The sequence below is a fragment of the Syngnathus floridae genome, chromosome 5 (assembly GCF_059516105.1).
Source record: "Syngnathus floridae isolate MCC-2025c chromosome 5, RoL_Sflo_1.0, whole genome shotgun sequence".
In the NCBI taxonomy this organism is placed as follows: domain Eukaryota; kingdom Metazoa; phylum Chordata; class Actinopteri; order Syngnathiformes; family Syngnathidae; genus Syngnathus; species Syngnathus floridae.
Window position 1 is genome coordinate 6364114 of NC_142417.1, and position 16462 is coordinate 6380575.

Below are 16462 nucleotides of genomic sequence, written 5' to 3' on the forward strand. Positions count from 1 at the left end.
GGATTGCTGGTTTGAAATTTACTTTTAATATTATTATTATATTATTTTTGTTTTAAATAAACATTTATGTTAAAACTTGTCTGGTGTTTTATTCCTTGTTTTTATATTTGCCAATTAAAACATAAAAATCAGACATATGGTTAACTGGTGTATATGACAATATGTGTTTTAAAGTTAAAGTCCCAATGATCGTCACACACACATCTGGGTGTGGTGAAATTTGTCCTCTGCATTTAACCCATCCCCGTGTGATTTTGATCCATCCCCTCGGGGAGATGGGAGCAGTGAGCAGCAGCGGTGCCGCGCTCGGGAATCATTTGGTGATCTATATGAGTTTTTTTTTTTGCGTTGTCATATGAGTTGGTGTCCCCCAAAATAACAATTGTCGGCATAACGGACTTTTTTTTTCAACCTTTTATTCAAACACAAACACATTTGGCATAATAACACCATCAACTACAATCCAACAAATACAAAATTAAAACATCAATGTCGGCACATTGTGTGTCGGCTGGCACAGCAGCGACACTCTGTCACTCGAGAATCTTCGCGAACGAACCTGAAAATGGCGGTGTTCCTAATAGAGTAAAAAAAAAAAAAAAAGAATAAATAACTAAGAAAGTGTAGTGAACGATTCTTTTGACCCTAACCCTAACCCTAACTCCAGCCCTAACTCAAACCCTAACCCTAACCCTAACTCCAGCCCTAACCCTCACTCCAGCCCTAACTGAAACCCTAACCCTAACCCTAGCTCTAACTCCAGCCCTAACTCAAACCCTAACCCTAACCCTAACTCCAGCCCTAACCCTCACTCCAGCCCTAACTCAAACCCTAACCCTAGCTCTAACTCCAGCCCTAACTCAAACCCTAACCCTAACCCTAACTCCAGCCCTAACCCTAACTCCAGCCCTAACCCTCACTCCAGCCCTAACTCAAACCCTAACCCTAGCTCTAACTCCAGCCCTCGCCCTAACCCTAACTCCAGCCCTAACTCAAACCCTAACCCTAACTCCAGCCCTAACCCTCACTCCAGCCTTAACTCAAACCCTAACCCTAACCCTAGCTCTAACTCCAAGCCCTAACTCAAACCCTAACCCTAACCCTAACTCCAGCCCTAACCCTCACTCCAGCCCTAACTCAAACCCTAACCCTAACCCTAGCTCTAACTCCAGCCCTAACTCAAACCCTAACCCTAACCCTAACTCCAGCCCTAACCCTCACTCCAGCCCTAACTCAAACCCTAACCCTAACCCTAGCTCTAACTCCAGCCCTCGCCCTAACCCTAACTCCAGCCCTAACTCAAACCCTAACCCTAACCCTAACTCCAGCCCTAACCCTAACTCTAGCCCTAACTCAAACCCTAACCCTAACCCTCACTCCAGCCCTAACTCAAACCCAAACCCTAACCCTAACCCTAACTCCAGCCCTAACCCTCACTCCAGCCCTAACTCAAACCCTAACCCTAACCCTAGCTCTAACTCCAGCCCTAACTCAAACCCTAACCCTAACCCTAACTCCAGCCCTAACCCTCACTCCAGCCCTAACTCAAACCCTAACCCTAACCCTAGCTCTAACTCCAGCCCTCGCCCTAACCCTAACTCCAGCCCTAACTCAAACCCTAACCCTAACCCTAACTCCAGCCCTAACCCTAACTCTAGCCCTAACTCAAACCCTAACCCTAACCCTAGCTCTAACCCTAGCTCTAACCCTAACCCTAACTCTTTACTTTTAATATTATTATTATTATTATTATATTATTTTTTGTTTTTGTTTTAAATAAACATTTATGTTAAAACTTGTCTGGTGTTTTATTCCTTGTTTTTATATTCGCCAATTAAAACATGAAAATTGCACATTGGATTGCTGGTTTGAAATTTACTTTTAATATTATTATTATATTATTTTTGTTTTAAATAAACATTTATGTTAAAACTTGTCTGGTGTTTTATTCCTTGTTTTTATATTTGCCAATTAAAACATAAAAATCAGACATTTGGTTAACTGGTGTATATGACAATATGTGTTTTAAAGTTAAAGTCCCAATGATCGTCACACACACATCTGGGTGTGGTGAAATTTGTCCTCTGCATTTAACCCATCCCCGTGTGATTTTGATCCATCCCCTCGGGGAGAGGGGAGCAGTGAGCAGCAGCGGTGCCGCGCTCGGGAATCATTTGGTGATCTATATGAGTTTTTTTTTTTGCGTTGTCATATGAGTTGGTGTCCCCCAAAATAACAATTGTTGGCATAATGGACTTTTTTTTTCAACCTTTTATTCAAACACAAACACATTTGGCATAATAACACCATCAACTACAATCCAACAAATACAAAATTAAAACATCAATGTCGGCACATTGTGTGTCGGCTGGCACAGCAGCGACACTCTGTCACTCGAGAATCTTCGCGAACGAACCTGAAAATGGCGGTGTTCCTAATAGAGTAAAAAAAAAAAAAAAGAATAAATAACTATGAAAGTGTAGTGAACGATTCTTTTGAACCCTAACCCTAACCCTAACCCTAACTCCAGCCCTAACTCAAACCCTAACCCTAACCCTAACTCCAGCCCTAACCCTCACTCCAGCCCTAACTGAAACCCTAACCCTAACCCTAGCTCTAACTCCAGCCCTAACTCAAACCCTAACCCTAACTCCAGCCCTAACCCTCACTCCAGCCCTAACTCAAACCCTAACCCTAGCTCTAACTCCAGCCCTAACTCAAACCCTAACCCTAACCCTAACTCCAGCCCTAACCCTAACTCCAGCCCTAACCCTCACTCCAGCCCTAACTCAAACCCTAACCCTAGCTCTAACTCCAGCCCTCGCCCTAACCCTAACTCCAGCCCTAACTCAAACCCTAACCCTAACTCCAGCCCTAACCCTCACTCCAGCCTTAACTCAAACCCTAACCCTAACCCTAGCTCTAACTCCAAGCCCTAACTCAAACCCTAACCCTAACCCTAACTCCAGCCCTAACCCTCACTCCAGCCCTAACTCAAACCCTAACCCTAACCCTAGCTCTAACTCCAGCCCTAACTCAAACCCTAACCCTAACCCTAACTCCAGCCCTAACCCTCACTCCAGCCCTAACTCAAACCCTAACCCTAACCCTAGCTCTAACTCCAGCCCTCGCCCTAACCCTAACTCCAGCCCTAACTCAAACCCTAACCCTAACCCTAACTCCAGCCCTAACCCTAACTCTAGCCCTAACTCAAACCCTAACCCTAACCCTAGCTCTAACCCTAACCCTAACTCTTTACTTTTAATATTATTATTATTATTATTATATTATTTTTTGTTTTTGTTTTAAATAAACATTTATGTTAAAACTTGTCTGGTGTTTTATTCCTTGTTTTTATATTCGCCAATTAAAACATGAAAATTGCACATTGGATTGCTGGTTTGAAATTTACTTTTAATATTATTATTATATTATTTTTGTTTTAAATAAACATTTATGTTAAAACTTGTCTGGTGTTTTATTCCTTGTTTTTATATTTGCCAATTAAAACATAAAAATCAGACATTTGGTTAACTGGTGTATATGACAATATGTGTTTTAAAGTTAAAGTCCCAATGATCGTCACACACACATCTGGGTGTGGTGAAATTTGTCCTCTGCATTTAACCCATCCCCGTGTGATTTTGATCCATCCCCTCGGGGAGAGGGGAGCAGTGAGCAGCAGCGGTGCCGCGCTCGGGAATCATTTGGTGATCTATATGAGGTTTTTTTTTTGCGTTGTCATATGAGTTGGTGTCCCCCAAAATAACAATTGTCGGCATAACGGACTTTTTTTTTCAACCTTTTATTCAAACACAAACACATTTGGCATAATAACACCATCAACTACAATCCAACAAATACAAAATTAAAACATCAATGTCGGCACATTGTGTGTCGGCTGGCACAGCAGCGACACTCTGTCACTCGAGAATCTTCGCGAACGAACCTGAAAATGGCGGTGTTCCTAATAGAGTAAAAAAAAAAAAAAAAAGAATAAATAACTAAGAAAGTGTAGTGAACGATTCTTTTGAACAAATCTTTTGAGTGAACCGATTCTAGTGTTCACTGGAATGCACATCACTAGTACAAAAGAGTCCTAGACGGCTGAAACCTTCCATGTCGAAATAGCCGACTGGTTAATGACACGGGCTCTTGCTCGGTATGAACCTGGTTCGATCCCAGGTGTGAGCATATACCCAAATGTGATTTTAGAATTGGAACCTCACAAATGCAATTATTTATGTGTAAATACATAAACTGGCCCCGCCCCGAGTCGGCCGAGAGAAAACCAATGGATCACGCCCACTACCTAGGGGGCGGGGTGAAATCCAATAGTATAGGACACTCCATTAGGTACACCGCCATTTTCAGGTGTACCTAATAACAGGCCACTTCATTAGGGAAAAATCATGGTCAAAGCTTAAATGAAAGTGAAAAGTGCCACACCCGCCCTCACCCCCACTTTCTGATTGGCTGTTTGATCTGTGACGTCACTTGGAAACTGCATTGGAAACTGCACTTTTGACCATGATATTTCCCTAATAAAGTGGCCTGTTATTAGGTACACTTGAAAATGGCGGTGTACCTAATAGAGTGTCCGTGTGATACCCTCGTTAAGCGCACCTGCGTGAAAAGTTTTAGCTCCTGCAGAACGTGAAAATGACCAAAAACTTTTCACGCAGGTGCGCTTAACGAGGGAATCACACGGACACTCCATTAGGTACACCGCCATTTTCAAGTGTACCTAATAACAGGCCACTGTGTTAGGGAAATATCATGGTCAAAGGTCACATGTGTCAAGTGGTCTGTTATTAGGTACACTTGAAAATGGCAGTGTACCTAATGGAGTGTCCGTGTGATTCCCTCGTTAAGCGCACCTGCGTGAAAAGTTTTAGCTCTTGCAGAACGTGAAATGACCAAAAACTTTTCACGCAGGTGCGCTTAACGAGGGAATCACACGGACACTCCATTAGGTACACCGCCATTTTCAAGTGTACCTAATAACAGGCCACTGTACTAGGGAAATATCATGTTTAAAGGTCACATGTGTCAAGTGGCCTGTTATGAGGTACACTTGAAAATGGCAGTGTACCTAATGGAGTGTCCGTGTGATTCCCTCGTTAAGCGCACCTGCGTGAAAAGTTTTAGCTCCTGCAGAATGTGAAAATGACCAAAAACTTTTCACGCAGGTGCGCTTAACGAGGGAATCACACGGACACTCCATTAGGTACACCGCCATTTTCAAGTGTACCTCATAACAGGCCACTTTATTAGGGCAATATCATGGCCAAAGGTCACATGTGTCAAGCTCTAGTCCTTGGGGCCGCATTCCAACATGTTTTCCAAGATTCCCTCGTTAAGTGCACCTGCGTGAAAAGTTTTAGCTCCTGCAAAAGTGAAAATGACCAAAAACTTTTCACGCAGGTGCGCTTAACGAGGGTAACTTGGAAAACATATTGGAACGCAGCCCCTCAAGGACTGGAGGTCCACATCCCTGGTTTAAGTGAAAGGTGAGGACTAGATATTGCCCTAATAAAGTGGCCTGTTATTAGGTACACTTGAAAATGGTGGTGTACCTAATGGAGTGTCCGTGTGATTCCCTCGTTAAGCGCACCTGCGTGAAAAGTTTTTGGTCATTTTCACGTTCTGCAGGAGCTAAAACTTTTCACGCAGGTGCGCTTAACGAGGGAATAAAACGGACACTCCATTAGGTACACCACCATTTTCAAGTGTACCTCATAACAGGCCACTTTATTAGGGAAATATCATGGTCAAAGGTGCAGTTTCCAATGCAGTGACGTCACAGATCAAACATCAGACAGTGGGGGTGAGGGCAGGTGTGGAACTTCTCACTTTCATTTAAGCTTTGACCATGATTTTTCCCTAATGAAGTGGCCTGTTATTAGGTACATCTGAAAATGGCGGTGTACCTAATGGAGTGTCCTATACTATTGGATTTCACCCCGCCCCCTAGGTAGTGGGCGTGATCCATTGGTTTTCACTCGGCCGACTTAGGGGCGGGGCCACCTTATGTATTTACACATAAATACTTGCATTTGTGAGGTTCCAATTCTAAAACCACATATGCTCACACCTGGGATCGAACCAGGTTCATACCAAGCAAGAGCCCATGTCATTAACCAGTCGGCTATTTCAACATGGAAGCTTTCACCCGTCTGCACTCTTTTGTACTAGTGATGTGCATTCCAGTTTTAAGTGAACTGAATCTAGAATCGGTTCACTCAAAAGATTTGTTCAAAAGAATCGTTCACTACACTTTTTTAATTTTTTTAATTCTTTTTTTTTTTTTTTTTTTTTTTTACTCTATTAGGTACAACGCCATTTTCAGGTTTGTTCGCGAAGATTCACAAGTGACAGACAGCGTCGCTGCTGTGCCAGCCAACACACGTTCTGCCGACATTGAGTTTGTATTTGTTGGATTGTAGTTGATGGTGTTACTATGCCGAATGTGTTTGTGTTTGAATAAAAGGTTGAAAAAAAAATCAGTTATGCCGACAACTGTTATTTCGGGGGACACCAACTCATATAACAACGCAAAACACATATTGTCATATACACCAATTAACCAAATGTCTGATTTTTATGTTTTAATTGGCGAATATAAAAACAGGGAATAAAACACCAGACAAGTTTTAACATAAATGTTTATTTAAAACAAAAAATAATATAATAATAATAATATTATTAAAAGCAAATTTCAAACCAGCAATCCAATGTGAAATTTTTATGTTTTAATTGGCGAATATAAAAACAAGGAATAAAACACCAGACAAGTTTTAACATAAATGTTTATTTAAAACAAAAAATAGTATAATAATAATAATAATAATAAGTAAATTTCAAACCAGCAATCCAATGTGAAATTGCAGTAGATAACAATATTTAGGCGTATATATGCATACACGTTATTTAAAAACTACTCTGTTATAAAATCAAGATTACACAAAGAAAAGCATAATCACCCCGTTGTTGCATGACGGCGCATCCCTTCATGCAATAAAGTTAGCCGTTAGCGTGGAGAAAACGTGCATAAAAGATGTGGTGTTTCAGTGAGTGGTTCTTTCTTTCCTTAGCAAATCGTAAATCTACATTCTGGCTTACATAGTTCACGCCAGGAGGGAGACGCAACACGTTCACTGACTGATCCGTTGGTGCACGGGAAGGCAGTTCACCCAGTAACTTGTTCGCGAACGGGAAAATCAGGATTCGTTCCCTCACTGATCCGTTCTCGCGATGAACTGGAAATGCAAATCACTGACTCGTTCGCTCACCCCTGATCCTAAGCTCCCAAGAGGGCAAGGAAAAACTGGAAAAAAAACCTACTAAAAGAAAGAAATAGTGGTATCATTTTATTTCATCGTGTTTATATATTTATTATAAATTTATTATTTATTTATATAAATGTATTTATTCGTATAAAGGCCGGTCCGAGAAAATATTTCTGACACGTAACCGGTCCGTGGCGCAAAAAACGTTGGGGACCACTGGTCTAACTGTGTTAAGGAGCTGTAATGTTACAGAAGTAGATAAATGCAGACATATATTTAAGATTTAAGCAAAAGAAGGACAAATGAATGAAGTGGGCTTTTTTTTAGGCATTTGCTTGAAAAAACCCTAACGGTGAAGCTGGCACAGAGTCGTTAGATGCATTAAGGCAGACACACATTGTGCACAAGTGCGTCGTCCTCACTTTGACAAATGCGCCACTCTCTCTGCTCTAACAGGACTTTTATTGAACTCTAATGGGTGGAGACAGCCGCTGTATTGGCCACTATCACAGGCAGTGAGAAGACCAGATGAATATTGAAAGCGAGAGCCGAAGACGACGCTGATAGAAGTTGTTTCAAAGCTGACAGGACAAAGCCAGTGGAGGGAAAACTCACAACTGACAAGACTTGGGCTAGCTGAGCGCACCAACGGCTGCACGCTGGACTATAACCTGAGCACAAATCGATCACAAGTTAGATTCGACCAACTTCTTCAGGAGTGTGTCAATCTGATGGTTATGGTCCCAACTTTTTTTAGAAGAGATGTTTGATATGCAGAGGCCTCAGTATGTCACACGAGCGGCTGCACGTTCTCCTCAAATGTTGAATTCCAATTTACCTTGGTATTTGATTTTGGGCCACAATTTAACCCCCAGGCATCAAGATATATCTACACTACTAAAAACTAAAAAAAAAAAAAAAAGAAATAATCCCGGGAATGTAATGTCTGGCTAAGATAACTGAGCAGCACATTGAATATTAAATCCTGCTCCTTTTGATTTGAAGGGAACAATTAATATTTAGTGACTTGTTAAAAATGTGTCAGGGTAAATCATTGATGGATGCTGGATCCATAAGGGGCTTATGAATGTTGTATCAATCCTCATAATTAGACTGAAAAGTGGAACCCTTAAGGCTAAAAGAAATGTTTTATATTTAAAGTACTCCAGTTATGTGCATTCATGAAGGAGCTGCTTTGTGCATGAGAGAATTTTTGCATATTTTGGACCAGTATGGAAGTCGTGCAGATTCCCGGGCTGTGTATTTGCCGACAAGTACAATCAGGCAATCAACTTAGGTGACAACTGGATGTCTTGTCAAAAAAAGTGCCACAGCCATTTAAGACGTCACATGAATTAACATTTAGTGAATTTCTTTTCAGAGTCATCTGGTGAAGGGAATGACGACTTAACAAGCTCCTTCCGCTTCTGACTACTCGGATCACTTGTCAATCACATCTCACATGATCTCCGCTTCAACGCGATGATGCAAAGTGCAAGTGACAAACCGGGCCTCGGAGGGACAAATAAGTTTGGTGTGGCGCTGAATTAATCAATGTTGACAAGAGCAGAAGTCCCTGAGCTGTTTCCCGTGACGACGCATCGTCGGCCTCACCTCCTAATTGCTCTTGTGTGGCTGTCATTAATTAAAAACAAAACATTAAAGGTAGTGCAGAACCATTTCAGCGGTTGATTTTTCAAAATGTTGTGGGTATTTGTAGCTTGAGAAGATGATTGATGGGACTTATCTGGAAAAAAATAATGGTGGCAGAAATCTGTTATTTAACAGACTTTCAGTAGCTACTGTTATTGATATAGACTTATTGCTCAGGGAAGTTTCAGAGGTAAAATAATATCTGTTAGGTACTGATCTGATGAGATTTTCATGTTAAATTACACTTGGGAGGGAAACCCTTTGCAGTTAATTGTATAATGTATTGTGGTTTGTCCATCCTGGATTTGTAGCGCCCGGGCTTGACCTCGGTTCTCTTCTGTCAGTTCTCATCAGAATACAAAAGGTTTCTTGTTTAAATGTCACGTTTAAATATTCCCCAATGCATTTGAAAAAGAGAGTGAGGTGAATTGTGTACCAGGAAGGAAAAGATTTAAATAACTGCCAAACGTGACATAAATTTGGTTTGACCGCGTTACAAGTCGCAATAGCAACTTTTGAGATATGTTTGTGCCTATTTTAAACAATCATTGAAGAGAACTAAGTAACCGTATATTAAACCCTAGTTTAAAACCCTAACCATAGTTTGAAACCCTAGTTTAAAACTCTAACCCTAGTTTGAAACCCTAGTTTGAAACCCTAATCCTAGTTTGAAACGCTGTTAGATTGAAACCCTAGTTTAAAACCTTAACCCTAGATTGAAACCCTAACCCTAGTTTTTACCATTACCATTTAAAAAATAAACAAAATGCAAACCACACTTGTTTAGATTTTCATACGCACCATTTTTACACAACTGTTAACCTCCATCCACACCGTACATCTGTCGAGGCGTTCGAGAATGATAGTTGTACTGTATAATTCAGAAAACTACATTGAAAAACAAAAAACATGACCTCTTTTGCGGAGATAAATACGAATATCGTGCAGCCATGTTTGCTTTTAAGAAAGAACAAAAAGTCAAAGAAACACGTAATGAACTTGTGTAATTTTACAGTGTATCTTATGATCCGTCTCTACGTGGGCGTCTACCGAGAGGCCTCCTGACTTCATGCTGTTTGCATTAGACGCCACATGTTTGGAGAAAACGCAGTGAATCTCAAAATGAAAGGTAATATCCGCTGACCTTTTCGACGGGACCTATCTACATTATTCAAGCGAGACGCAGCGAACACATTTGATGCGGAATCGGCTAAACGACACGCCGAGTCATCTTTTATTCATGCGGTTGCTCCCTAAGCTGCGGCTACCGGAGACAAATGTTGCAACTTGTTTGTGGGTGATGCTGAAATGGAAGTGCACCTTGAAATAATAGACATAATGATGCTAATCATATAAGCATAAATTGTGTTTAAAAGAAATAAATTGAGTTCTATCAGCAGTGAATGGTCTTGGAGGTTTGATGGGATTTCTTAGATAAACTTGACACAGTTACAGAGGATATTGAGTAAAGAAATAAAAGTTAAATAAAATAAAAGTTGAATAAAAGTTTTCAAAATATTTAAAACACCTTAATTAAAGGAATTCAAAAAAAGGTTTTAACCTGGATTTAAAATCATTTAGTACACTGCAGGCTTGGTCTTTCTTTAAAGTATTCAGGACCCAAACCGTGAAGTGATTTATTATTATTTTTTTTTTACCATAAGCAGAAATCTAAAATCTATTCTACAGCTGTCTGGGAACCAATGTAAGGCTTTGTAAACAGTACCGGCAATTTTATATTTTTCATTTTGTTTTTATCCATGTTTAAATTTAACACTGAGAAAAGTATATATCAATTTAAATGGCAACAATTCTTATTGTAATTGTGTATGTTAATAGCTTTTCATCCAGGGAGTTTTTGAGTCAACAACATTTTCAAAAGAAATGAATTGACAAGAAAATTTTTGATATCAAAGCATACAATGAAACTATTGTGTCCTTTTCACGTCATGATTTTCACCTCAGTTGCTCTCTCCTGTGTAACATTAAGTCTCTCAGGCTTTGGCCCGTGTAACCCTAAGCCGTACACCTCCTGACAGTCACGGGCTATGACCCATCCGTCATCTATCTTATAATTATTCCATCCAGCTTCCTCGCACTCTCTCACTGGTTCGGCCACACATTTACCCTCAGACAGTCTGCAGAAGTGATTAGAGCAGTACACAGGCAGGGCAGCCTCATCAGAGAGCAAAGTTTGAGGGAGGTTTAAAGTAGCTGGGATGTGGGTGGTGATGTTTTTTTTTTTTTTTTTCTTTTTTTGCTGGATAAAAAAAAGTGAGATATCAATAGAGTGGGAGTTTGAGAAAAGGGACCAAAAAAAAAACTGGGTCTTACATGAAGAGCAGCATGCTGCGACCATATGCTGGTCCAGGTGGACTCGGTATCCAAGCAACTGTATCAAAGCAGCGAGGGCATTGGCAATTGAATCCGGAGGACTTTACAAACTAGGAACAATGCAGCAGGTAGGATCACTTGCTCGGGCTCTTCCTTCTGCACCTCTACAGGGAGCTCATTCTGACCAAGACTCGCCTCTGAAGGACCGGCGGCGTGTCTAGTGAGACAAGTGGAATATTTGTCAGCAAATTTAACACCCACCAAGTTTAACCAGGAGAAAAAGTTGCAAAAAGTTTACATTTATTGCTTGTAACTAACTGCATCATTTCAGCTCAAATGTTTCATTAAAGTTGCAATGGTCAAATTTGACAAAAATTACGCAATGAAAACATACTTCTAAAAATGTCCTCAAATTCCCAGATGTTTACATCTTGATCTGATATTTTGATATTTTCTTTGAGACGTTGTTAATATCAATAACACGCTGATTCAATTTGCATTTACGTGTCCGCTGCTCTTTTAATCTTCTTACATTTTTTTATTAGATCAACAAGTGTTTATTGTTTACTTGAAAATTAAATGGATTTGTTCCATGAGTCAAGGTAATGACCTCTGCGGCGCAGAAGGAATTTATTATTAAATTAGTTGGCTCCTTTATTTAATAAGATGATACAGCACTGTCGCGCTGACACGGAGCTAGCTGGCCGAGGGGAATGAAAAAAGGATGTTTCGGAATATGTTGGAAGGAATAAATGGGCTTAATTGTGCTGATGAGGAATTACAAAATCGCCAACGAATTCCTTTTAAGATGCAAATGGTTAATTTGTCTGCCAGTGAAAAATGTTGCATCCTGTCTGGCGTATATTCAGCAAAACACCACCAGCAACCCTCATAAAATACTTTTTATAATAATCATATTAGCGGGGCTAATTTTCTCTAATTGCAACCACCTGATTCTGTGGCGAGCAGCTCGCTTACTAAGGGGGGGATGACGGATCGACACTGAACGTTTTCAGGCTTTCTGGAATAAAGCCCAGACTGCAGCAGGACAGCCCAATTTTCTGAGCATCTCAACTTTCGTGCACCGGGGGGCCCAAACCTGAACCATTCTGCCGTTGGTGCTCCATATGTCTGCAAATTGCTTTTTGACCATTTCCACAGATTAACTAAGTTTGGTGGAAAAGTTCAAATTAATCATTGGACCTTTGAATGTGACCTTTTCACTACTGCACGGAAGCATTCTCTCTCGAGTTAAGTTTCGTTTTCATTACATTATATGTCACTGAACTGTAGTTTTTGGTTTTGGGATGAAATAAACTGAAAATCTTTAGAAATTTAAACATTTTGCAATCACAGAGACAAGTATGTTCTTCTAGGTTATTTTTTTGGGTACTGATTTTGAATCTGCCATTGTTTTGTTTTTCTATAGCATGTAAGGTTTCAATAATAATAATAATAACAATAATATGGAAAAATCAGTACTTTGTAAGCAGGCCAATCTTAAAAACAAAAAAAACAAAAAAATCACATTTTGGAATATCATCAGCCTTTGTTAATATCATCAGATCTTTACAATATGAGTCTCCTGTTTCCATGGTGAGAGTGGCAAAGTCATTTTTTTTTCGGATTGAGAGATTTGACCTCCCTTGATTCAATATTTCATATTCCTGCTCACGCTGTCTGTCATAGCATGTCAAAACATTCCTGTCGCAATTTCTATATTCTCGGTTCATTCTGTAGGCCTCCCCATAACTAATTTACTGAAATACCCAATACTAATCTGGAAACTAACGGCAAGGAAAAAAAGGTAGCCACAGGACACACTTGCGGACAAAATATGCCATTCTTTTTTTATGGAACTTATTTTAGAAGAGAATGTCGATGGCATACTGTGTTGGGATAATGGGATACATGTGGAGATTTAATTTATCCGCACTTCAGCCTGCAGCTCCACATTAGCCTGAGTAACTTTGCAGACTGCTAAAGCTCAAGTAAAACCTTTACGGTAGGGGAGGGGGGAAAACCCTAAATTATGACAAAGTATCGTGAGAATGTCTTGTTTGTGGACAGTCCTCACTTTTCATGTCATTCAAAATGCAACATTTCTAAGCTTGTCGAAAACACTAAGTGAGCTCAATCTCAATGACAGATTTTTTAGGTCGGATCTGGCCTCGGTCAGAGAATACAAATGAAGCCCAGACTTGAGTTGAGGGACATACGAATCACATTGGATGTGGTTTACTGTGCACTACGACAAAGGCCGCCACCTTAACTCCAAAGGCCTCGGAGGCGAACACTTCCTGGGAGAGGAAGAGGAGGAAGTGAGGCGGGTTGCAGACAGACATTACGAGAGTGTACAGCAACACTCTGACCACAGGCTATGCATGCTTGAACCTTGTGGTAAACTTGGGAAATGAGGTTGCCATTCCTCTATAGTTTGCCTGCGACGCAAACCGTCGCTTATGTGGTAGAGTTTAATTCCACTTCAAAGAAAATAGCCAATTTGACACAGTCATCTATTTTGGCTGTTAAAATATCACTAATACAAATGTGGAACAGGAAAACATCTGCAGTAGCTTTGTAAATGAACTCCAAACAATTTTGGGGATAATGAGGTTAATGCAGAAACTCATGCTTCACTATTATGATATATTACAAGGTTAAGAAATGATTACATCCCTTTATTGGGTCTGGACACAAAGGGTGCAATTTAAAAGGTAATTTAGGTCAATGGGGGGACTAAAATAACTCGCTTCAGTGTCGAGGACACCCAAGAACTTTGAACTCCTGTAGACCCTGATGTGTGTATTCTAGCTCATGACAGGGTAATCCGATATGTATGCGTGTGTGGGCATGGCTACATTAAGAGGTAGACGGGTTCAATTGATGTTGCTGAAATAATCACTGTTATGCTAAAATAAGTCTACTGTATTATGAAATTGGTTCTACAAGTATTTATTACATAACCAACATTGAAATACAGTAAAATGTTCATCAAAAACGAGGTGGAAATTGTATTCATAAAAAGTATATTTAATATTAACTTTGCTTAAATTTAGGAAAAAGGTAAAAATTGTTCTTGAATTATGAACACTTTGCTGAAATGTACGAAAATGAAAAACTGTACTTAAATTATGATCAGATAAATTGTATTCAAATATATGTTAACTTTACAAACGTTTTTGAACTTTAAGTCAACTACGACAAAACTGTATTTTGAACATTATTATATGGAATAAATAAAAGGTTTAAGCCACTTTACCGTAATTGGACAAATTGAATTCAGTGATCCTTTTGCATACCACTAAAGGGAGCCTCTGTACTGCATGGAATATTGTTTTTGTTCATTTATCTCGTACAATATATCCTTACCAAAATGTACTGGGGAAAAAAATGTTTGAATGAATCATATTTCAGTACAGATATTCTTTAAACACCAAATTTATATGCACATGAAGTTGCATCGCATCGTGTAGTGTCAACCCGCAGTAGGTTTGCAACCATGCAGATGACTAATATCGGTTGACAAGGTTTGTTTTATGGACTTATAGTACTGGATATTTTCACTTTTTTTTTCTTAATCTGTACTGAAAGCGGAGCTCCGTGAACAACTGGAAAGTTCCACCATGCCGTCGTCTGGCTCTGCAGTCTGGCAAACAGACCCGTAACGCTAACGAGATTATGGGTTTGTCCCCTGCACAACATTCCCTGCCACCGCAAGCATGAAGCATACTTAGGATATCAAAAACTGAAATTAGAGGCGTCTCTTTCAGAACGCTGGGTTGACTAATACAGAAACAGCATGTAAACCACATGACGTATGTATTCATTTAGGGTTAGAGTGCAAGATGAAATTACAATGCGAACACAGCAGGCTGGCTCTTATTACTCACGGGAATGAGGAGGAAAGCTTCATTAGTTTGGTAATTGTAAGAGATAAAAAGAAAGAAAATGACATCTTTTATGATGGCAATCATTTATATTTAGTTATGACAGTCATGTGCAATAAGTGTGATCAAGTCAAATTGGGTCCCAGCGTGTTGCAATGTCTAATTTGTCTACCAGTGTGAGCACTTTGATGTTGTCCCAGATTACATGTTGGTATCAGAGGTTCTACGACTGTCCAACAGTCGCGATACTAGCGGGAATTCCTTCTTCACTGCAAATAAGGTTGTATTTAAACTGGGACATGGATGACTTCTATATGCTTTCATTGCTTGTTTGAGAACAGTTTTTTTTTTTTTGGTGCGTCAGGACAAAGCTTTACTGTTCTCCATTTAATCCACATCATCTTTAAAAAATAAACAAATAAAATACTAATAAAATTAAATGATTAAATATTATTAAATATATTATATTTGTTATTATAATATATTATATTATAATAATATATTAAATAAATGTAATAATAAAAAAACATTTTAGTCCAATAAAATAAGATAACACGACTTGAAAACAACACAGTAGTGAGGACAGGGACAGTCTCATCCCACAACAATGTGTCTTGTGCCAAATTGTACTTGTGCAAAGTCTAAGAAAGTACCAAAAGGAAGAAAAAGAAAATAGGGCCACTGTATTTCATTCATGTTCATTTTCAAAGAGTCAGTTTTAGACAAAGTGGTTATACTATACTGCCTTTTCTACTTAGTCATGGATGCTTTGTTAAATTTCAATGCAATCCTCCAATAACATTTTGAGCTTTGTGAAAACATAGTACATGCTTGTATCAATCAATTATGTATATCATATCGGTCAAAACACATGTGACTACACAACACAAACACATACAGCATTAAGTGATGACTATGAAAAGATTGATTGACATATCTAGTACTACCGTATTTGCCGGTGTATTGGTCGACCTTTTTCGATCCAAAATCGACCGAAAAAAATCGACCTCGACTTATACACCGAGTCATAAAATTTAACTTCGTATTCATCGCTTCAAATGTGATGGTAACCAAGGCCGTTTCTCATGCATCTCATTGTGCGTTGCACTTAGAAAATTTGAACCGGGCGGCGTGCGCGAGTGCGCGGCCCGCTGGAAGTCGAATGAGGCGCCGCCACCACCTCCGCGGTGCTTATAAACAGCCGATCCGTTCGGCGGGGGCTATTTTCGGCCACTTGGCTCGTGCGCACGGCCTCCCGGATGTGCCGGGCGGGTGCGCGAGCTCGCCGGCCGC

General features: G+C 39.8%; 1 protein-coding gene across 14 annotated transcripts in view; it reads right to left on the reverse strand.

Annotated features, from left to right (window-relative positions):
- LOC148397790 (uncharacterized) overlaps nucleotides 1–16462 on the reverse strand; it is a 112042-nt gene that overhangs the window by 4608 nt on the left and 90972 nt on the right. For 5 of the 14 annotated variants that reach the window (XM_088376715.1, XM_088376716.1, XM_088376719.1 and 2 more), the window contains 3 exons: nucleotides 11422–11496; nucleotides 11280–11337; nucleotides 6735–11205 (listed from right to left, as the gene is read on the reverse strand). The exons of 2 other annotated variants lie outside the window; for them this stretch is intronic. In XM_088376715.1, coding sequence (XP_088232841.1) covers nucleotides 10888–11205; nucleotides 11280–11337; nucleotides 11422–11496 — 451 coding nt within the window. In that variant the 3' untranslated portion in view covers nucleotides 6735–10887. Of the gene's footprint in view, nucleotides 1–6734; nucleotides 11206–11279; nucleotides 11497–16462 lie in introns of those variants that run through there. 7 more of the 14 variants (XR_015858690.1, XR_015858687.1, XR_015858691.1 and 4 more) reach the window with 4 other exon arrangements.